Source organism: Moschus berezovskii, chromosome 9, assembly GCF_049115385.1.
Source record: "Moschus berezovskii isolate FMDL1 chromosome 9, NW_MosBer_1.0, whole genome shotgun sequence".
Taxonomy (NCBI): domain Eukaryota; kingdom Metazoa; phylum Chordata; class Mammalia; order Artiodactyla; family Moschidae; genus Moschus; species Moschus berezovskii.
The window spans coordinates 83,166,138-83,189,575 of NC_142468.1; the positions used below are offsets into that span (position 1 = coordinate 83,166,138).

At 46.8% G+C, this 23,438-nt stretch overlaps 1 protein-coding gene across 1 annotated transcript; it reads left to right on the forward strand.

Annotated features, from left to right (window-relative positions):
• The first annotated feature begins 13,811 nt into the window (after positions 1–13,811).
• F2RL1 (F2R like trypsin receptor 1) lies at positions 13,812–23,119 on the forward strand. The gene is made up of 2 exons (XM_055436466.2): positions 13,812–14,116; positions 20,796–23,119. The coding sequence occupies exons 1-2, from the start codon at positions 14,035–14,037 to the stop codon at positions 21,908–21,910; spliced, it is 1,197 nt and encodes a 398-aa protein (XP_055292441.2). The 5' UTR covers positions 13,812–14,034; the 3' UTR covers positions 21,911–23,119.
• The last annotated feature ends 319 nt before the right edge of the window (positions 23,120–23,438 follow it).

Here is a 23,438-nt window from a genome sequence, read left to right on the forward strand (position 1 = left end):
AGGGAGAAATGGGAAATCCGATTTCAAGAACAGCAGCAGCTCTAGGCCAAGACTGGCATACTGCCCTGGGCCTTGCACAGAATCCTCATCTCTTACATTGGCTAGTTCAATGGGCTTCGAGGTATTCAGGACCCAGGACTCTATAAAACTGAATATTCCTTTCAGTTCAGTTCAGTTCAATTGCTCAGTCGTGTCTGACTCTCCGCGACCCCATGAATCACAGCACTCCAGGCCTCCCTGTCCATCACCAACTCCCGGAGTTCACTCAAACTCAGGTCCACAGAATCGGTGACGCCATCCAGCCATCTCATTCTCTATCGTCCCCTTCTCCTCCCGCCCCCAACCTTTCCCAGCATCAGAGTCTTTTCTAGTGAGTCGTCGCATGAGGTGGCCAAAGTATTAGCATCATTCCTTCCAATGAACACCCAGGACTGATCTCCTTTAGAATGGACTGGTTGGATCTCCTTGCTGTCCAAGGGACTCTCAAGAGTCTTTTCCAACACCACAGTTCAAAAGGCATCAATTCTTCAGCAATCAGCTTTCTTCACAGTCCAACTCTCACATCCATACATGACCACTGGAAAAACCATAGCCTTGACTAGACGGACCTTTGTTGGCAAAGTAATGTTTTTAATATACTATCAAGGTTGGTCATAACTTTCCTTCCAAGGAGTAAGCGTCTTTTAATTTCATGGCTGCAATCAGCATCTGCCGTGATTTTGGAGCCCAAAAAAATAAAGTCTGACACTGTTTCCACTGTTTTTCCATCTATTTCCCAAGAAGTGATGGGACCAGCTGCCATGATCTTTGTTTTCTGAATGTTGAGCTTCAAGCCAACCCTTTCACTCTCCTCTTTCACTTTCATCAAGAGGCTTTTGAGTTCCTCTTCACTTTCTGCCATAAGGGTGGTGTCATCTGCATATCTGAGGTTACTGATATTTCTCCCAGCAATCTTGATTCCAGCTTGTGCTTCTTCCAGCCCAGCGTTCCTCAAGATGTACTCTGCATATAAGTTAAATAAACAAGGTGACAATATACAGCCTTGATGTACTCCTTTTCCTATTTGGAACCAGTCTGTTGTTCCATGTACTGTTCTGACTGTTGCTTCCTGACCTGCATACAGGTTTCTCAAGAGGCAGGTCAGGTGGTCTGGTATTCCCACCTCTTTCAGAATTTTCCACAGTTTATTGTGATCCACACAGTCAAAGGCTTTGGCATAGTCAATGAAGCAGAAATAAATGATTTTCTGGAACTCTCTTGCTTTCTCCATGATCCAGCGGATGTTGGCAATTTGATCTCTGGTGCCTCTGCCTTTTCTAAAACCTGCTTGAACATCTGGGAGTTCACGGTTCACATATTGCTGAAGCCTGGCTTGGAGAATTTTGAGCATGACTTTACTAGCGTGTGAATGTTCCTTTACACTTTACCAAAAACCCTTTTACAGTCCCAGTCTCCTTTGGCTCCAACAGCAAGCCTGGGAGGTATTCCCAGCTCCACAAAGGTCTTCAAAGCTACAGTTGGCTTGTCAGATGCTAAAACCCCAACTCCAAAGTATGAGTCATTTGCATTTGTAAAGTGAGTTTCGTTTCAAAATAACTGGGGTTGGTAGAGCAGGCAGGCTGGACAGAGCTGGGATTCTTTGTGCTTTAAACTCCGTGTTAGTCCACTCCACTTCCTCCCTCTCAGGGGACTAGGACAAGACAGCTACACATGCAGTACCTGGCTTCTATTCTTTGAGAACCAAAACCTGAATCCCGGACACACCTGTGTGCCATCCTTGGGCTCCAGAGCCAAAAATTGGCCTGTTTTTTCCCCCAAAGAAATAAACACTTAATTTCTCATTAGAGTGCCAAAAATTCAGGAAAGCTTCTGGTAACACATGTGTTTCTAGGGATGTGAGTTTGGCATGTTTCTGAAACTGCTTCTGAAGCATGCTGTTTCTAACAAAAAGACAATGCTAGTCCCTAACTCATAAGATAGAGTGAAGATTCAGTTCAGTTCAGTTCAGTTGCTCAGTCGTGTCCGACTCTCCACGACCCCATGAATCACAGCACGCCAGGCCTCCCTGTCCATCACCAACTCCCGGAGTTCACTCAAACTCATGTCCACAGAGTCAGTGATGCCATCCAGCCATCTCATTCTCTGTCGTCCCCTTCTCCTCCTGCCCCCAACCTTTCCCAGCATCATTCTTTTCCAGTGAGTCAACTCGTCACCTGAGTGAAGATTAAGTGAGGTAATAATTCAATCTTTCCTATTACAATGATTTTTTTTTTCTTTCCGATATTACTATGCTTTCTGTATTGGACCAGTGAAAAAAGTAGCTAAGAATTTGGGGAATTTTAGACATGGAATGACTTTGGGCTTTAGCTGGGATAGAAATGATTCAGCCCCTTCTTAGTGTCGGGAGATAACTGGATTGTCGAAGTCAGGCTGACGTCAGAGCAGGGAGTCTCCCCGCCCTGGTTCAGCCCAGCAGGCAGAGCACAGCTTTAAAGGCTCTGTGGGTGTTCTGCGGGTATTTCCTCCAAATGCTAATGAGAAGCTCACAAATGCTAAACAGCAGGACCAAACTAGTTTCTGCTGCCTGGAGCAGCTGAGAAATATGGCCATCCTCTTCCCCAGTTTTCCCAGGCCCTGCTTCTCTAACATTCCCACCAGCTGTGTTTAACCTGCCAGGAAATAAACTCATTTTTTTAGGGCTGTCTCCCCCCAGTTGTTTTTCATAGGAAGTTCGGACACCCTCCGCTCTCTAAACCCCTTTCCAGCTTCCCACTTGGGCTCTCTGCAGTTTTGTCAAGGATTCCAGGCAACGCAAGCACAGGGACCTCCAGTCTTGGCCTTGCTTGAAGGATACAACTGCTTCTTAGCCTTTGGCCCGTGGTGGAGCTTGGCCTCTGGCACTACCGTGAGCTCTCACCTCCCGGATGGGGCTCACACACTAGTCTCAGTTCCCCCTCCGACATCCCTGACTGGTTTTGTAGGGCCATCTGTCTCGGCACCTGGTTACTTCGGGAAGCTGTAAGACCCTGAGCTGTTAGGAAGTGGCTTTGAGGTCTCTTCCTCTCACCCACATAGTCTGTCACATCTCTAGGACAGAGATATGTGTTGCACTCTGCTGGCTTGCACAGTGGTGGTGTAGTTGCAAAGACCCCATGGACTGCAGCCTGCCAGGCTCCTCTGTCCATGGATTTCCCAGGCAAGAATACTGGAGTGAGTTGCCATTTCCTCGTTGCAGCAAGAAAACCTTTAGATGGCCAGGGATTATGGGATGATGTCTGAAAACAACATGATCAGCTGTAATAACTATAGCAACAGTAAGAATCCCCGGCATAGGTTTAGTGCTGCCATGGTTTCCAAAGGACTTTTACTCACATTTTCTTATTTCACTATCACAACCACCCTGCACGTTGAACAGCTATTTCATATAAGAGAAACCTTGAGACAGAGACCTCACTATCTGCTTACTTTCTGCTCTGTAGCCAGGAAGCACAAAGGACTTTGAGGCAAGTCTCCTACTCCAGCCAGTATACCCATTATGGTAAAGTAACTCTGCTAAAAGCAGATCCATTAATACATAGAATGTATGCAAATACTTACTGATCCTGTGCTTAGATTATGCTTTACAACCGCAGTTCCCCATTTCTTGGATTCTTTTCACCTCCATGGAAAATCTTTCCCCCTACTTTGCTCCTTTTTCTGTTTTATAATTTTGTTTATTGTTGGCTGTGCTGGGTCTTCGTGCTGTAAGGGCTTTTCTCTAGTTGTGGGGAACTGTGTGTGTTTCTGGTTGCGATGCACAGGCTTCTCGTCGCAGCGGCTTCTCTTGCTGAGGATGCTTGGGCGTCAGTAGTTGCGGCGCGTGGGCTCCAGCGCACAGGCTCAGTCTTGGCGGTCCTCGGGCTTAGTTGCTCTGAGGCATGTGGCATCTGCCCGAACCACGGATCGAACCGTGTCTTCTGTACTGGCAGGCAGATTCTTTACCACTGAGCTGCCAGGAAAGCCCGACTTTGCTCCTTGACTAAGTAAATATTAAAATCAGGGCAGGAAAATCAAATTTAGTAGAGATTTTTAAAAACAATAATACCCAATACTGGTGAAGATGTGGATGGACATAGATACACCGCTGATGGGACTATATACATTGTTTCTGAAGGGTAATTTCATGATAATCATTAAAAGCTTTTAAAATAAAAAATTTTTATTAATAAAAAAATCCACCCATTTTACAAATACTTTTTCCTAAAGGAATAGTCTGAGACTGCAGAAAAAAAATGTACATATCAGAATATGTTTATCTCTGTTATTTAAAACACAGTAACAAGAACCTAAAGTAGTATGGATTGTCCATAACAGGCTAAAAAGGGGTATACTGAGAAGATGAAACTGTTAGGGGAAGCACACTGATGGAAGCCACCCTCGGGCCAGGCACCACAGTAGCCATTTGCATGTACGGCAGGCGGTCCTGGTAAGGAACAGGGAACTAACAAGCCTCCACCAACCAGAAGAGTTCGGGAAAGGTCAAAAGGAGACACCACCTGGCCGACCACCTCCCAGAATCCTCTCTGGCATCCATCTTGGCTGAACAAGGCGTGCGCCACCAGGAAGGACTCTGAGTCAGAATGATTGGCTAAAGACAACCCGGAAACTAATCCCATCACCATAAACCCCGAGACTGCAAGCCATGTGGCAGAGCTGTTCTCCTGGGTTCCCTTACCCTCCTGCTCTTCGCCCAGGCGCCCTTTCCCAATAAAATCTCTTGCTTTGTCAGCACATGTGTCTCCTAGGACAATTCATTTCCGAGTGTTACACAAGAGCCCAGTTTCGGGCCCTGGAAGGGGTCCCCCTTCCTGCAACAAAACCATCTGTGGTAACCAAAAATGGTGCTATGGAAGACTATTTAGACTTTGGGAGGAGGTTCCTATGTTGATGAGTGGGGAAAACTAAGAAAAAAGAGAGGCAATGTAATCTCATCTGGGTTTTGAAAAGATAGCTCTAAATAGAAAGACTGTAGATTGTTAAGAGCAGGTATCTGGATTCTTTCTTCCTCTTCCCCTCCCTTCCCCTCTCTCTCCCCTCCCTTCGTTTTGTATTATCCAGTCTTTTTTTTTTTTACAGTAAACTTAGTAAGCATGCGTAATCAGTAAAGAGAAGCGTTTCTTCTTTAAATGAGACTATACGAATGAGCCCCTGGAAGAGGTGGGTGGAGCTCGTGGTAGACTGGAAGCAAAGAGGGAACAATTAGTCTATGAAATTGCGAAACAACTGTATTCTGGGACTGAGAGTCTCTTTTTTTTTTCCAGTTTATCTAAAGAGGATATTGTAACAGATTCAAGGAAAGTCAGCAGTTGGTCTTCTTAAAATTGGGCTGAGGTTCTCAGTCCTGGCAATTAGACCTGATTCCTCTCTGGAGAGGAGCCAAAGTGGTGGTCTGTCCTTGGCAGTCCCCTCTAGTCTCACAGTCAGCCTGGAGCTGCTCCGCCCTGGACTCCCCGCTCTTTCCGCTTATCTCTGAAGAATTAGTTTTCTTCAACTCATCCACCAGAGCTGGGTGGGGGTGTGTGGGGGGTGCTTTAGAAGCCCTCTAGCCTGGAGAATCCCAGGGACGGGGGAGCCTGCTGGGCTTCCGTCTATGGGGTCACACAGAGTCGGACACGACTGAAGTGACTTAGCAGCAGCAGCATGAGGACGGGAGACCCTAGGGGTTGCCACACTCACCCAGTATCACTCAACTCATCATCAGTGAAACAGAGGGGTCTGGATGGGAGACAAAGGTTGGAACCTTAAAGGAGGTCTCTTAGCTTCCTATAGGCTTGCTAGACCCAAAGAAGTAAATCCAAATGATAATATTTTCAGGCATTATCAATCAACTACTGTTTAGGCTTATGATCTTTCGGATTTGGTTTTTTGTTTTTTTTTTCTAGCTTTTCAGATTTTTTTGTTTCTGCCAAACAATAAAATATTTTTTAAGGAAAAACGTTGGAAGGCTTTTAAACAGGGCTTTGGTGTGTTTGGACCACACATCACTGGGAGGAAGGTTAACAGAAATGTAGCCCTATCTTACCTTTCTGAAAAGGGATTATGCTGGGGGGGAGCAGAGCTGGCACCCACATGTCTTGAAGAGCCAGGTGAAGGCGTCAGCACCAGTGATTTCCTAAGGAAACAGGCACACGACAGGGCTGAGGCAGCAGAGCTGTGATTACGCCACGTGGTGATTAGACAGTGGGACGGGCTGTGAGGAGCGGTAAGGCCCTCTGTGGGCAGCATTTGTAGTAGGAGTGACTCCTTCTTCTCCCATTTCCCTCCTCCTACCACTCCTGCCTGATTTAGTCTTTTCTTTTGTTGCCAGCAAGGCCACCCCGTCAATTTCAGTGATGTGAAGACAGGCCAAGAAAGGATGGTTTGATCTTCAATGCTCTTAGGACAAAATCTAAGGTCTTTTTCATGGTTTCCCTGATAGTTCAGTTGGTAAAGAATCTGCCTGCAAGTCAGGAGACCCTGGTTCAATTCCTGGGTCGGGAAGATCCCCTGGAGAAGGGAAAGGCTACCCACTCCAGTCTTCTGGCCTGGAGAATTCCATGGACTGTATAGTCCATGGGGTCACAGAGTCGGACACGACTGACTTTCACTTTCACTTTTCATGGTAAAGAGACGCCTTTCATAGGTGAATCTTGCCTACTTTCCTAGTTTTATCACGGCCACTTTCCTTCACATCCTGTTGGTTTCCACCACAGTGTTCCTCAAACTTACCACACTTTCATACTGTGCTTTCCCTCGGAGGCCTGCCTCTACCCCGTTATGCCTGGGATAACAGAGAGAGCCTGGATAACTGTCCACTCAACTCCATTTTCCCCTTCCTTGTGGGCACACAGCCTGCCTCGCAGCGAGCTGTGACCATGTGCCTGAGCTCTGGCCAATGGAATATAGAAATGATTGTGTGCCACTTTCAGGCCAGAGCTGTGGAAACTGGACATGAAGAATCCTTCCGGTTCTTTCCTTCTGCAGTGCCCTTGGAAGCCATGAGTTGAAGATGGCAGAACCCCAAGTTGGAAGAAGCCTGGCTCAGTTACCCACACTTGAAGGAGAACCTTCCACCAAATGCAGACTTGGCTTTGGCTCTATTTCAGTGAAGGGCTAGGATTTGGAGATTTATCTGTTATAGGAGTTAGCCTCAGTGTAAATCATTTACCTCAGGAACTATTCATCCTTCAAAGCCCTCTTCAGATGCTTCCTTCAGGAAGCCTTTTCTGATGCCCCCAGGAGAGAGTCATTCTTTCTCCACAGGTCCACAGCCCTTCAACAACCCATCCGTCTCCCAGACCCCTCACCCTCAGTCCTTGACTTATACAGCTCACTTCACGTTTGAGCATCCACACAATGGAGGTGGAGACAGGGATCTTGGCAATCCTAGCTTCCAGCTGAGCAAGTGAAAGATAGTAGGTGAACAATATATAAGAACTCATCTATTCACAAGGATTTGTTGAACTCATTCTATTGTTCTAGTGCTGAGAACACAGGAGCGGACAAAACAGATAAAAATCTCTGTCCTCCGCATTTTAAAGGTTGACTTTCATAGTGCTTTAGATATTTGCCTTTCTGCATTTTAAGAAAAGTGATCTAAACTAGGACTCAAATAATAACATTTAAGATGTTATAGAGATAAGTTTATCAGAAGCAGTTGCCAGCACTGGATAATGTTACTCTATACATGCTAAAGCTGAAACTCCAATACTTTGGCCACCTCATGCGACAAGTTGACTCACTGGAAAAGACTCTGATGCTGGGAGGGGTTGGGGGCAGGAGGAGACGGGGACGACAGAGAATGAGATGGCTGGATGGCATCACCGACTCTATGAACATGAGTTTGAGTGAACTCCGGGAGTTGGTGATGGACAGGGAGGCCTGGCGAGCTGTGATTCATGGGGTTGCAAAGAGTTGGACACGACCGAGCAACTGAACTGAACTGATACATACTTTTTAAAATGCCACAAAGGAAAAAAACAAAACAACTCTGTACTCATGGGGTTTATATTGGGGGAACTAGATAATAAATAAATACACGCAGAACAGCAGTGCTGGTGATTCACGCCAGGGAGGAAAATAAAACACGGAGGGAGGGGGAGTATAGGATGGGAACATAGGATGGGGCCTTCTTAGAAGGTCCCCCTGGGAAGAGAGCGTTATAGCAAATACCTGGAGGAAGTGAGGACTGAGCTGTGTGGGTGTCTGAGGGAAGAGCATTCCAGGCTCTGGTGCGGCGGGTGTGTGCGGCGGCGGCAGAATGAATGAGGGGAGCAGGGAAGATGAAGTCCAGGCGGCTGTGTTCCGAGGGCGACGGGGGAGGGCAGGACGTGTAAGGCTTGGACAGGCTTCGGTTTGTACTCAGAGGGAAGTGGGGAGCCACTTCAGTATTTTACGTGAGGAAGTGATCTGAGCTGACACACAGCTTAACAGGCTCCCTCTGACCGCCGTTGAGAGAAGACTGTATAAAGGGATTTGGGTAAAAGGAGAGATCAGTCACAAGGCTATTGCCATAATCCAGATAAAAGATAAAGGTCACCTGAATCAGGGTGGTATTTCGGGTATATTTTCAAGGTAGGGTTTGCTGATATAATATGGGATTTAAGAAGTCACAGATGATTCCAAGATTTCTTTCCTGAAGATTTCTTTCTTGCTTTATCTATTCACTTACAGCTGTGCTGAGCGGGGGCTGCTCTTCTTGCAGTGCTCAGGCTTCTCATTGTGGTGGCTTCTCCGTGTGGAGCACAGGCTCTATGTGCATGGACTCAGCAGTCGCTGGAGCACAGGCTTAGTTGCTCCATGGCAGGTGGGATCTTCCCGGACCAGGGTTTGAACCTGTGTCCCCTGCATTGGCAGGAGGGTTGTTAACCGTTAGACCACCAGGGAAGCCCACTCCAAGATTTTTGATCTGAGCAACTAGAGGGCTGGCATTGCAATTTAAGGAGATGGGAAGACTATGAGAGGGTGAGGTGAGTTAGGAATTTAGTTTTGAACTTAGGTTTGACATGCCTACGGTCACGTCTAGCTGGAGATAAGCAGTAGGTGAAGGTATATGTGTCTAGAAAGGAGAAACCTGGAGTAGAGATACAAATTTGGGAGTTGTCAGCGTAAAGATGGTATTTAAAACCATAGGGTTAGATTAGATCACCCAAGGCAATAAGTGAATTTAGTGAAAAGAAGTCCAAGGACAAACTCAGGGGTCCTACTCCAGAGTGCAGGACTGTGGAAGGCAAGTGAGAACCAGAAAAGAGTCAACCCCGTTGAGTTGCCAGGGAGACAGGAGGAGAATCAAGACAAGAGTGTTGCAGGAAGTCAGGGGAACATAGCGTTCAAGGAGAGAAAAATCAGTTATGCCAAACTCCGTGGTCCAGTTGAGTAATATTAAGACTGAGAAGTGAGCAAAGGATTTAGCATGTGAAGGTCATTCCTTATCTTGTCCTCAGTGTTTGCTCAGTGAACGAGTGAGTGAGTGAACGTTAACGTCTCCTCCATCTATATTTGACCAGGACCCAAGAGTAGAGGGACTAAGTCTTTTTTTCTCCAGAAAGAGTTTGATCAGCTTGATAAATGACTGTAGAAATGATGGAATGAAATGGCTTTTCCCTCGGTGTCTGGCCTACCCCAGTTCCCACCTTATTTCCTTAGAACTGTAGAAGGTGGGAAGCTGCATGGAGTTCCCAGCCCCTGAAAGCCCCTGTCTGGAATTGCCTGTGGTTATTTCTCTGTACTATTCCACCAGCCAAGTCATTCAGGGCAAAAAAGTCAACAAAAATCAGAAGACAAACACTCTAGTCTGTACGTCACAGGGAAACATCTGCAAACTGACTTGAATGCATGTAGTCAGGCCTCTGGGAAAAACCACATTCTTGAGATCCTTAACCTGTGGCACTGTTCAGTAAAAATATTTTCTTGGAAATTTTGACAATTCAAGGCATAGTTCCATAAAATACTACTGAAAATTTAAGTTGATGCATTGGAAAAAGGAAGATTTCCCCCTTAGGGCAATCATTCTATAGTGGCTACCATTTCATAAGAATTTACTGTGTACCAGAAACTGTGCTAACTGGGCATAGAGCAAACCCGAGTCTTCACGACTATTATCACCTTCAGATTATAGATGTCACAGTTATATATCACAGAAGATTCAGTGGAGGCTTCCCTCGGGAGTGACCCGTTTGCCATCAAGAGATCTTACTCCTGGACAGATGAGGAAGGCCCTGGTGCTCAGCTCTTCCCGAGAGGAAAAGAGGGCACAGCGGTCTGGGCCTGGGAAGCAGCCTCCTGAGAGCTGGGGGTGTGAAGAAGACTCCTGAAAGAAAAGAAGGAAACAAAAACACAGTCACAATTTATTTTATCCTCAGGTACTTCTCAACTAAAAAAAAAAATGACTCCATCACTTTTTCTTTCTTCTCCCTACAACATATGGCTTGTGGGTTCTTAGTTCTATGACCAGGGATTGAACTGGGGCCATCAGCAGTGAAAGCACAGTCTTAACCACTGGACCACCAGAACATTCCCTTGATTCCACTTTATAGGTAAGTGGAATACCCTCTCCACTTAGAGAGGGTAAGCAGTAAAATTTATCCCAAGTCACAAATACCTGGAAGGTGAAAGACCAAATTTTGCTCGCAGGGTTATATGGTTTCAGAGGCCGAGCTCTTTCCACATTCCCAAAAGAACTCCAGACAATAACAATGAGAGGTTCCTAAGACGTGGGGCTACTGAAAGCACCATTAAAAAGAACTGTGTCACTCACTGGACAGCCTCCCCTAGTCCCGCTTGTCTGTGTGTGTGTTGGGAAGCAGTCCATTCCCGTTATTCAGAGAGCAATTATTCCATTCTTGTGGTCCATTCAGGGCCATGTGCTTCTCTGCCTTTCCAACCATTTATTTTCCTGCTCCTGTGAGCTCTGTCAGGGCACAGGGCAGAGGCAGAATGCTAACCCTTTACTTATGTAAATGTGGGGAAGTGTCTTATTGGCCATATGGTTGAAACAACTGGCTAACATGATATTTTAAAAAATAATTTTGTTTATGAATTTATGGCTGTCCTGGGTCTTCGGTGCCATCTGGGCTTTTGTGGCCATTCTTTGCTGCAGTGTGCAGGCTTCTTGTTGTGGTAGCTTCTCTTGTTGCCGAGCTCAGGCTCTAGGGCACATGGGTTTCAGTAGCTGTAGCGCATGGACTCAGTATTTGCGGCTCCTGGGCTTGAAAGCACAGGCTCAATAGTTGTGGAGCACGGGCTGAGCTGCTCCAAGGCATGTAGGATCTTCCCAGAGCAGGGATCGAACCTGTGTCTTCTGCACTGGCAGGCGGATTCCTTACCACTGAGTCACCAGGGAAGCCCCTAACACGACATTTTATACAATTTTGTCTGCCTGAATTATCTGGAACCCCCATTAGTTCTATTAATTGGTCCCATGGTAGGTTCAGCAAGAGGCCATACTCAGAACACGGCCTTTATTAGATGTAAGCTCCACTCTAGAAACTCACAGGCTCAAGATGGAGTACGTTCAGTTTACATTTGTTCAGTTACTGGTGACATCACTGACACCTGACTCACCAAACTGGTCTTCTAGAAAGAACCATGGACTCCCAGGGCTCAAGACACTCAAGAGGCGACCTGAACTCATCAGCCTGCCCCCTGATCCTGGTAGGGAATTGCCTCTCCAACCTGCAGGACACATGCCCTGGTCCTTTGCTGCAAGTCCTACAGTGACTCGGCCTTACCCTCACCAGGAAGCCCTCAGGGCTGGGACCAGCAGCACCTATTTTGTTTATTTGTTTTGATTTTGGCCTCACCTGACAGCTGGTGGGGATCTTAACTCCCTGACCACAGATTGAACCCTGGCCATGGCAGTGATAGAGCCAAGTCTATCCAATGGACTGCCAGAGAATCAGACCTGTTATAAACCTCTTTCTACATTGAGCTGAAGTCAGTTCCCCACTGTGGCTCCTATTTTGCTCTCTGGACCTACTCAGAGCATGTGTAATCCTCTCCTACATGCTAACTCTTCAAGGATTTCAAGACAGCACTCATGTTTCTCTTCTCTGCTCCTCCACTGCCCACGAGTTTAAATGAAACTTATTTTACCTTTTTAAAACAAGTAAAAATAAGACATTAGCAATATAATGAAGGGGCTGTGCACCCATCCCCAATCTCATACTCCGCCTCATGTCCTGTCAGGTATTCTGCACACAAACTTATAAATGTGTGCTAAGTCACTTCAGTTGTGTCAGACTCTGTATGACCCCATGGACTGTAGACTCTATGTGACAGACTTCTCTGTCCATGAGATTCTCCAGGCAAGAATACTGGAATGGGTTACCACGCCCCCCTCCAGGGGATCTTCCCCACCCACGGATCGAATCTGCCTGTCTTAAATCTCCTGCATTCACAGGCAGGTTCTTTACCACTAGCGCCACTGGGAAGCCCTACTTGTAAATATAAGTGCTTATATAATTCTTTGGACTGTGGGCTCTCAATACAGAAAAGCCTCTGGCGGGAGCAGTAATTAACAGAAGAAAGCAGAAGTCACACACTCAGGTTTACATGTGATGGACATTTACAATCTGTGACTATCGCTGCTGACTGTGGACATTTTGTTCAACCTTAATTCAGTTTCCTCGTCTGCAAAATGGGAATAATAGTTATTGCGTGTTTTTTATGTTCGGGGGATTAATCTAGACTGGGCTTCTGAATCATTTACACTTGGAACTTTAAGTAGCTGTTAGAACTGTTTTCTCCCTCCCACTTCACAGACAGGGAAGGGCTCCTAGAAGGGGTGAGAAGTTTATGAGGGGTCGCAGCTAGTAAACAGCAGAGACGAAACTTAAACACAGATCCTGATGACTCCGGCAGGCCCGGACCCCTGCTTGCTCCCCTTCGTGTTGGTGGGGGCCCGCAGGCGTCCATCCTGCCAACGCAGACTAGAAAGTCACCCCTCATCCCACAGCGCGGACGACACTGAGAGGCCTCTCCCAAGATAACTGCAGCGAGCCCGGGCCTCGACTGTCTGCCCTTTAGGAAGGGCGGGGGATGCGGGTGGACCACGCTGGTTCCTCAGGAGTCATTCAAGGTTAAAGGCGGTTTTCGTACTTGTGCAGGCAGTGGTGATTCCACGACGAGAGTGTTCCAACCCTTCGAAGATTCAGTTCAGTTCAGTTCAGTCGCTCAGTCGTGTCCGACTCTTTGCGACCCCATGAATCACAGCACGCCAGGCCTCCCTGTCCATCACCAACTCCCGGAGTTCACTCAAACTCATGTCCCTCGAGTTGGTGATGCCATCCAGCCATCTCATTCTCTGTCGTCCCCGTCTCCTCCTACCCCCAATTCTTCCCAGCATCAGAGTCTTTTCCAGTGAGTCAACTCTTCGCATGAGGTGGCCAAAGTATTGGAGTTTCAGCTTTAGCATCAGTCCTTCCAGTGAACACCCAGGATTGATCTCCTTGCAGTCCAAGGGACTCTCAAGAGTCTTCTCCAACAGCACAGTTCAAAGTATCAATTCTTTGGTGATCAGCTTTCTTCACAGTCCAACTCTCACATCCATACATGACGACGGGAAAAACCATAACCTTGACTAGACGGACCTTGGTTGGCAAAGTAATGTCTCTGCTTTTTAATATGCTATCTAGGCTGGTCATTACTTTCCTTCCAAGGAGTAAGCGTCTTTTACAGCACAGTTTCTACGAGGCGGGCGCACTTCCGGCGGGGCCGGGGCGGGGCCCCCAGCGCGCCGCCCGCGGGGCGGGGGTGCCGGCCCGGGACTCCAGGTATCGGAACCGCGGGGCGGAGCAGCGCGTTCCGGCCCCGGGGCGTGGCCCCGTGCAGGTGCGGCGAGAGGCTGCAGTTTCACTGAAACTTACCCGGTTCCCGGGAGGCGTGCGCGCAGGCTCCAGTCAGGGGCAGGCGGGAGGGTGGCTTCCTACCCGAGCCGAGCGGCGAGGGCGACTCTGAGCTTCGGGGCTGTGGCGGCGGCGGGCTCCCGGTCCGCCCGGCGTCGGCGCTGCTGGAAGGATGCGAAGCCCGAGCGTGGCGTGGCTGCTCGGGGGCGTCCTCCTGCTGGCGGCCTCTGCCTCCTGCAACCGCACCGTTCCAGGTGAGAGGCTCGGCCGGGAGGGGTCTTGCTGCTCGGGAGCGGGGGTCGCGGGCGCCGGCTGGATGCGCGAAGGGTGTAGGGCGGCTGCCGCCGCCGCCTCCCCGCTCCCGGCGGCTCCGCTCCCGACTTCGGAGCGGGGGGTCTCCAGGGCCCCAGCTGGGACCACCGGCAGGGGCTGAAGGCTGCGGAGGCGAGCGGGGTGCTCGCGTCTACGGAGGACCAGGGGGTTGAGTCCCTCGGCCCCCCCCGCGCCGCGAGGTTTCTTGGCAAACACTCGTCATTAAACAGCTTTCGCACACTTTTCAGACTCTTTCCTGCCTAGTCCTGCGGGACCCGCGGAGTTAGCGAGTTGATGGCCCCAAGGAGCGGGATGGAGCCCGCGGCCTGGGAACTTTCAGAGTCGCTTTCTGAGCCTTCTGCAACTTCTGGAGGCCCCTCTTTGGGGTCAGCCCTCGGCATTCAACCTGCCTGCCCCCCCCCCCCCCCACGGGGCCGGCAGCTCCTCTGGGACGGCTCGTGGCCGGAGTGGGGAAGCCAGGGCCGGGCCCCGTTGGGTTCTTCGGGTGCCAGGCGCTCACTCCGGGTTGTAGGCCAATCGAACAGGTGAACGAAAGGAACTTCTTGAACCCTGCTTTACATTCGACCAGGTGACCTCTGGGCCCCGGGTTTCCCGGCCCTTCGGTGCCACACTGGCCGCCACCAGGTCCGTAGGCCTGAGGCTGCCCGCCCCGGGCACGGAAGTACCCGGGAGCCGTCCCTGGCGGAGCGCAGGGCGTGGGCGCTGTTAGGCCGGGTATCGCCTTCAGATCAGTTCAGTCGCTCAGTCGTATCCGACTCTTGGCGACCCCGTGGACTGCAGCACGCCAGGCTTCCCTGTCCACCAACTCCCAGAGCTTGCTCAAACTCGTACTGTGATGCTAACGGATGGGGAGCCTTAAAAGGGAAGTTTTTGTTTCCCTGCGAAATTTGTAGACCTGTTGTTAAGACAGGTTCTCGCTTTTATCCTCTTCATGAAGGCAGTGTAAAAGAGCAAATCACTGTGAATTTGAATCAGAAGAATGTGATTCTTTTCCTTCTGCAGTTACACAAAAGAGTATTACTATGGTGGATACTTGAAAAACTACACCCGTGGTACACATTTTATTGTCAGCGTTAGAATAAAGATATTTGTTTCCTGGAAGTACTGAAACTAATACATGTCCCTTTACCGTTCTGTTTTTAAACTTACAAATTTAACATTTAGGAGCAAGGCTTAGTATGTGCAGACATCTTCTATAAAATGTGAGGATGTGGATTCCTCTATTTTATAATTCAGACGGTTCCTATAGGAAGCTTGCCTGAGTGTTTGGCTTGTTCTTGTTTACAAAGTGAGGGACAGGAGCCGGGAGGATTTCTGAAGTATAAGACGAACTTCATTTAACAACACGACAGAGATCAAGTTACTTGTTAAACAGGACTATTCAATATTGCACTTTTTCCCCTTCCACCTACTTTTATTCCTTTGCAGGGTAACTTTGCTAAAGGGTCAGTTCAGTAACAGTGAGACTTTAGGCAGATGGAGCTTTCTTCACAACTTGAAACCAAGTTGATTTTGATTAAGAAACATGGCATCACCAGTGTTTCTGACCTTCAGCACCTGTCTGTGCTCACCCCCTTCAGTCTGGCCCTCATGTATCCCCTCAGTTTGCAGCAAGACACATCCTAGACCTTTCTTCCCAAAGGTTTTTCCCCAAAACACTGCCTTATGGAAGGGAACTCAGCCTAGAGAGTAACCTTATCATTTCACAGATGGGGGCTGCTGAATTGAGGGGGAGAGGCAAGGAAAACTGCCCATCATACCCCTGCTTTCTTTTCTGTCACAAGAGTGTGTGTGTTAGTGGCTGACTCTTTGTGACCCCAGGGACTGTAGCCCGCCAGGCGCCAGGCTCCTCTGTCCGTGGAATTCTCCAGGCAAGAATACTGGAGAGCGTAGCCGTTCCCTTTTCTGGAGGATCTTTCTGACCCAGGGATAGAACCCTGGTCTCCTGCATTGCAGGTGGATTCTTTACCATCTGAGTGATGGATAGTTATTTCTGTAAATAGTTTTACCTCTCCCCCAACTGGATCACATACTTCAGGAGGCCAGGGACCCCTAACGACACCTCCATCACCACAGTCCAACACATCTCTTTCCCTAAAGGACCTCAGTAAATAGTGAATGAAAAATGAAGTAAAGGGACTGGCCCAGAGTTACCTGGCAGTTGATTGCAGTTTGGCATTTAAGTTAGCTTTTTTTAAGTACTTACTTCTTTCCACCATGTCACAAGTCTGAGAAGTCCCCTGTAATGCAGTCATTCCATTTTTCTTTTGGACATTGAAACTTGTGTTCCCTTTGTAATTGGTCATTAATGATACAAGCCATATGTGATTCCTGTAAAGGAAAAATAAGTCCAAAAAGGAGGTGGCATTAATTAAATCACCCTCATTACCCAAAGCATTGCTAATATTTTGGTTTCTAGCCCTTCTCATGCTTTCAGACATCCACGCACAAAATAGGTATTCATAAATAGAGAAAAAAATCTTTGTACAACTATGTGTTTATATAAACATCAGTCAGTTGTCATTGCTCAGTCACTAGGCTAGGTCCGACTCTTTGTGACCCCATGGACTGCAGCATGCCGGGCTCCTCTGTCCTCTAATATCTCTTGGAGTTTGCCCAGATTCATGTCCATTGAGTTGATGATGCTGTCTAACCATCTTATCCTCTGCTGCCCCCTTCTCCTTTTGCCTTCAGTCTTTCCCAGAATCAGGGTCTTTTCCAATGAGTAAAAGTAAACATCAGTAATGAGTAAACATCATGACCAAACATCAGTAGCATGTTAGTAAATACAAAACCTTTTTTATGAATCTAAAACGTTATCAGTGTATGTATAATAATTTTTAACTGGTCCTCTGTTGATAGACCCATGGGCTATTTTCCATGTTTTGTAATAAGAAAGGACACTGCAATGAACGTGAAGATGGGACCTTAAATTTGTGTTTGGTCACCTGCCTGACCTTGTAGTTACTAATTAATTTTGATAGGTGATGTTTTAGTGAAGTGTGTGTTTGACTTTCTTACAGTTTTATTAGCTGGGCAAATGTTGAGAGGAAAACAGTTCATCCTGAAAGAATACAAGAAATTTGACTAAAGTGTCCCTAGAGAGGGTACCAAGAAATGGAAGCTTTTCTTTTTTGATCTGTGCTCCCAAAGTTCAGAGCAAAATATTTGGGGGTGAGGAAGATAATAGAGGAAAGAACATGAGAGGAGAGTTTAAACAAATAAAGTAGCTGTTCTATACTTGCTTATGTTAGGAGGGTGGGCCATAGGAGGAAGCTTAATATAACAAAGAACCGGTAATGTTTTTAAAGTTAAAAATGCAAATCAAAAAGGTTAAAAGTGAAACATCCCCATTCTCTCCCTTCTTCACTCACGACAGACTTCTTTATGCAGAAGTACATGTATTGTGTAACAGGAGAAGGCTCATACTGTACATGCTGTCCTACAGTTTTTTTAACCTATACGATCTAGTCATGGTCAATACAGGAAAATCTGTCATATTTTTGTAGGGGGAACATTATTCATTGTATAAAGACCATAGATTATTGAACTCACCTTTTTTTGTTTTTCGATGGACATTGAAACTATTATTTTTGTAAATATTCTTGTACATGCACTGTTTTTGTACACTTTAGCTAGTATACATGCAGCACAAATTCCCAACTGTGGGTCATAGGGCAAGCACACTTAAAATTTTTGATATTTTGCCAAATTGCCTTTCGAATAGATTACACCAGTTTACACACCTCTGAAAAAGCATTCCAAATGACATAGAAGGGTATAAAGGTAAAAAAAGTAAAGTTCTCCCCTCCCCACCCATTTTACTCTAGAGATGGCCAGAGTTTATGGTGTAGTGGGTGTTTTCCTAGACTGCAGATTTGTTGACAAATTATAATTTTGTTATAGAAATGGAAGCATATTATTCCACCAGTGGCTTTTTCAATTGACACTATATTGTGAGTGTCATTGCATTTCAGTGTTTATTAAGTAGTTCACCTTCACCCTGTAAAACAGAAATGATGTTGTCTGGTTTACAGATGGGTTATAGAGTTAGAAGCTGGGATGGCATCCGTTCTAGGCAAGTTCTGTGAGTTTAGGACACTGTATGAGGTAGAAGCCCATGCTCTGTGCTGGAAGGGCTTCAGGGAACTTTGAGCAGCAGCTCGACATTGACCAGTGTTCGTAATGAGTAGTTCTAGCGCTGCTCAGTTACACCAGGTGGCATGCTAGTTGTGTGCTCTGCCACTGGTTCGATGAACACAGCTAATATGAATGGTATTTTAGATTGCAATCATTCAGGGTTGTATGTGCGAATATTCTCAGGAAATCTTTCTCACTCTTTGAATCCTTCCCTACCTTTTTGTAGTATTTCTGGCTCCTTCCCCCCCCACCCTCTTTATTTTAGTATCCTTACTTAAAATAGATTTTTATCTCTTTTTGCATGAACTTTTGTGACCTAGTGTATGTTTGTTTTTATGGAAAATTCTAGACACAGGGTAGAATATTGCAGTGATCCCTGGTACCCCTCAGTCAGCTTTAGTAATGACACCTCAGCCTACTTCCTGCCTTCCATCAGGTGTCATTCTTTAACAGGTTTATTAAGATGTAACTTGCAAACCATACAGTTCACCTATTCAAAGTCTACAATTCAGTGCCTTTTAGACTATTCACAGATAATCTATCCATCACCACAATCAACTTTAGAATACTTTTTTACCCTATAAAAATGCTCCACCCTATTCCTTAGCCATCATCCCCCCAGTTTGCCCCATTCCCCAGCTCCTGGCAACCACTAATCTGTGGTTGTCTGTGGATTTGCCTATTCAGAACATTTATTATAAATGGACCCCTACCATATATACGCCTAAGGCTTCTTTCAAAAGCATAATCTTTTTAAGCTTCACCTGTGTTGTAGCATGTATCAGAACTTCATTTCCTTTTATTGCTAAGTCACATTCCATTGTAGGCATAGACCACATTTTGTTTCTCCATTCATCAGGTGATGGACATCTGGGTTATTTCTCCTTTGGGGCTCTAAGGAATAATGCTGCTCTGAACATTCCTGTACAGGTCTGTGTGTTTTCTTGTGTCCTGGGTGTATACTTAGGAGTAGGAATTGCTGGGTTGTATGGCAGTTCTATGGTGAACCGTTCGAGGAGCTGCCAGATGGTTTTGCACAGTGACTGTGCCACTTTACCTTCCCACCAGCATGTCTTAGGTAGAAGAGGAAAAAATGATGACAACACATACAAGTTATCAGATAAGCTTGTGAGTAGGTTGAACATCCTCCCTGGTATAAGCGTACCATGGTGAAGGGCTGCTCTCCCCCAGGATTGAAGTCAGGGCCTTCTGTGTCTTTACATCGCGCCTCACTTTGTTCCACAGGTCGATGAACACTTGGTTGGGGCAGGGTGTAGGCTGGCCATGCCATTCATTCCTGATTTCTAAAGTTTAATTCATAATATGGGGATGAGAGTAGAAGTTATTAAAGCTTAGCATATTACTTGCTTAAATGTCAGAATACAAATTTGTCTGAACAGAAATCGTGCACCCAGCGGCCTGGTGACCTTGAGGTCAGAAGGCTTGCTGCCCGCTCTTCTTCTTCGGCAGGTCTCCAGGAAGCCCTCAGAGAAGCGGGAGACCCGTACCCTGGCTGAGGCTGCCCTTGTGTCTAGAGAGACAGTGTCTCTGAGCTCCCAGGAACCTCGCTGTGTTGGACTTTGGGCTAAGGAATGATGGGCGAGGCTGAGTTGTCTTGCAGCACAAATGAGATAGATGGCCATTATGAGAACAGTTGGAAACTAATGAGTGTGGCCAGTTCGTAGAACTAAATGATATACTGTTAGTTTTTTCCAGGATTCCTAGCAATCATTGTTATGTTGTACACATACATCATAACCATCCCATTAAAAAAAATACCCACTGTAAAAACACACACATGCACACACACACACACACACACACACACAAACGGCAGGGGGACTTCCCTAGTGGTCCAAAAGTTCAGACTCCATCTTTCATCGCAGGTGGTGCAGGTTCGATCCCTGGTCAGGGAGCGAAGATCCCATGTGCCACGTGGCCAAAAAACCAAAACATAAAATAGAAGCAGTATTGTAACAAGTTCATAAAGACTTAAAGAATAGAAAATTAGGATTAAAAAAATAACAGCAACAAAAACAACACAGCAGGCACCCAAATCCAGACCATAGAAATCCCAGTAATCCCCCCACCCATCCAAAGCCCCGGAAGCATTCTGGGGCTCCCTCCTGTCTGTCTGCTTTCTCTTCCTTCACGCCGTGCGGGAAACCCTCTTCATCTGCGCTGCCCTGGAGAAAGGCAGCTCGCCTAACACGCCGTCCTCTCGGGCTTCTGCCGTTCTTGCTCAGTACGTTTCACTTCAGCTACTTCTCCTCAGCTGCTGTCCTCCTCTTCTCCTCGGCCGAGTTTTCCGGTAATAACCGAAGTGCTGGGCACCATCTTGCCCGTGACCTGCCCACCAGCCGTTCTTTCTCTGAAGCGCTTGTATTTGGACAAACCAGCATCTCTGTGGAAACACTGATTTCTGTAATGACCCTTGACTGCCTTGCCTTTCTCGTGCAGGAAACAAGAGACTGTCTAAAGGACGAAGCCTCATTGGTAACGTGGATAACTCACCTGTGGCCACTGGCAGAGGAGTGACAGTGAAACCAGGCTTTTCTGTGGATGAGTTTTCTACCTCCGTCCTCACTGGAAAGCTGACCACTGTCTTTCTTCCAGTTGTCTATGCGATCGTATTCGCAGTTGGTTTGCCAAGCAATGGCATGGCCCTGTGGGTCTTTCTTTTCCGAACAAAGAAGAAGCACCCCGCTGTGATTTACATGGCCAACCTGGCCTTGGCCGACCTCCTCTCGGTTACCTGGTTCCCTTTGAAGATCGCCTATCACATCCACGGCAACGACTGGATTTACGGGGAGTCTCTTTGCAAGGTGCTCATTGGCTTTTTCTACGGCAACATGTACTGCTCCATCCTCTTCATGACCTGCCTCAGCGTGCAGAGATACTGGGTCATCGTGAACCCCATGGTGCACCCCAAGAAGCAGGCAAACATTGCCATCGGCGTCTCCCTGGGAATATGGCTGCTCATTCTGCTGCTTACCATCCCCTTGTACGTCGTGAAGCAGACCTCCTACATCCCGGCCCTTAACATCACGACCTGTCACGACGTTTTGCCGGAGGAGGTGCTGGTGGGAGACATGTTCAATTACTTCCTGTCTCTGGCCATCGGAATCTTTCTGTTCCCAGCCTTCCTCACGGCCTCGGCCTACGTGCTCATGATCCGGACCCTCCAGTCTTCTGCCATGGATGAGAGCTCGGGAAAGAAGAGGCGGAGGGCCATCAAGCTCATTGTCACCGTCCTGGCCATGTACCTGATCTGCTTCACTCCCAGTAACCTTCTGCTCGTGGTGCACTACTTCCTGATCAAGACCTGGGGCCAGAGTCACGTCTACGCCCTGTACATCGTCGCCCTCTGCCTCTCCACCCTCAACAGCTGCATCGACCCCTTTGTCTATTACTTCATTTCACAGGACTTCCGGGATCACGCCAAGAACGCACTCCTCTGCCGGAGCGTCCGAACCGTAAAGCGGATGCAGGTATCCCTCTCGTCAAAGAAATTCTCGGGGAAATCCAGCTCTTACTCTTCGAGTTCAACCAGTGTCAAAGGCTCCTCCTACTGAGTGGTCCAGTTCCTCAGTGGAAGTTCTGTTGGAGGCCTTGGAGCCTGCTTACCACTCCGGAGATGCTTCTGTTGTTTCCTAACCAAATAGGTTTCACCACATACCATGTATATGCAGCACCTCTCAGGGTTGCCGGAAGCTTCCCTGTTTGCATGAGGAAAGTCCCCCAAATTCACGTGGAATGGCAGTTTCAGAATTCCTCTACTCAGGGGCGCCCAGAAATGGAACTGATCGAAGCGGACTTTTCAGACGGTGCAGAAAAGACAGAAACCCCCATGATGTGCAAAGACTAGTCTTGGCGTGAAGGCTTATGATTTTAGCTGCAACTACGTTTCTTTGACATCTGGGGTCCGTCCAGCTGTATTAGGGCTCCAGGGCCCTCAGAGAAGATCAGTACAGTTGACTGGCTTCACAGATGAGGAAACTAAAGAGGTGGGGGAGCTGCCCCAAGTCAGGTTTCCAACCAACGGGCAACAAGTTTGAATGGTGGAGTTCTTGTACCACTTCATCAAAATCATTATGTGTCTTGTTTGAAAATGCAGATTTATCATACTCAGGAATAAGAGCTCAGAGTCTGGGGTAGGGCCCAGGAACCTACATTTTAACAAGTCTTTCTTACACTCCAGTGTTTGGGAACCTTTGGCCTGGGTACTGCTTCCACATGACAAGGAGCCATGGCAATTTTTGAAAAATGAAGCAAAACAGAACGTTTTGTGTCTCTTTCCCATCCAGCTCAGAACAAAGTCTGTTCATTGACTTACTGGGACTTCCAATCATTTCTTTATTAATGCTTTGAGCTTTTGTATGTATCATTATCACTTCAAGGAAAATATGAGGAGCATTTTAAGTGTGGGAAAGCTAATTTTGTGTCTTTACTGACTTCAGTGAAATCTTCAGGTTGTCTGAATAGTAGATTTTTTCACAACTAAGAATAGTATTTACCACTTAGTATTTTTAAAAATTATTGTTGGACTATTTATTGCCAGTTTTGTTGACTTTTTATCAAGTATGAAATGATAAAGCCGTCTCTTGAGTTTGAACCGTATCTGTTTGGAAAAGAACACTAAAATAGAGATGATATGCAATGTATTTAAAGAGGTACTTGACTCCAAGCTGACTTTATGCAACAGTTGTATTTGTGACCTTTTAAAATAATTATTTTACTGTATGATTGATTTATAAATAACACATGACTTTTATTTTTTATGACTTATCTCTGAATTGTGTGGTTTTTGTTTTCATTTTTGTTTTTGAGGAAGGGAGAGTAGGGAAACCAAGGCATCACTCTTCTAAGAAGAGATGAAATTGATTCTCACATCTTATTTTTTATGTAAAGAGGGTCATATTGTACATGTTGCCCTGTGATAATTATTTTTCTTTTATCTACATTTCAGAATTCACATGTCTGCATCTATGGATTGACCTCCATTTTTAAAGGATACAAGCTACTTAATATTTTGGGTATATTGTGAGGTTTTAGTCATCTGGTCATTTGCATGCCTATGGCTCCTGGAGTTGTTTCTCTCTC

Excerpts from the sequence above, each read along its gene's own strand:
- F2RL1 (XM_055436466.2), top strand. The coding sequence starts at position 14,035 with ATGCGAAGCCCGAGCGTGGCGTGGCTGCTCGGGGGCGTCCTCCTGCTG. Across the intron at positions 14,117-20,795 it reads CTGCAACCGCACCGTTCCAG|GAAACAAGAGACTGTCTAAA; the intron begins GTGAGAGGCTCG and ends TTTCTCGTGCAG.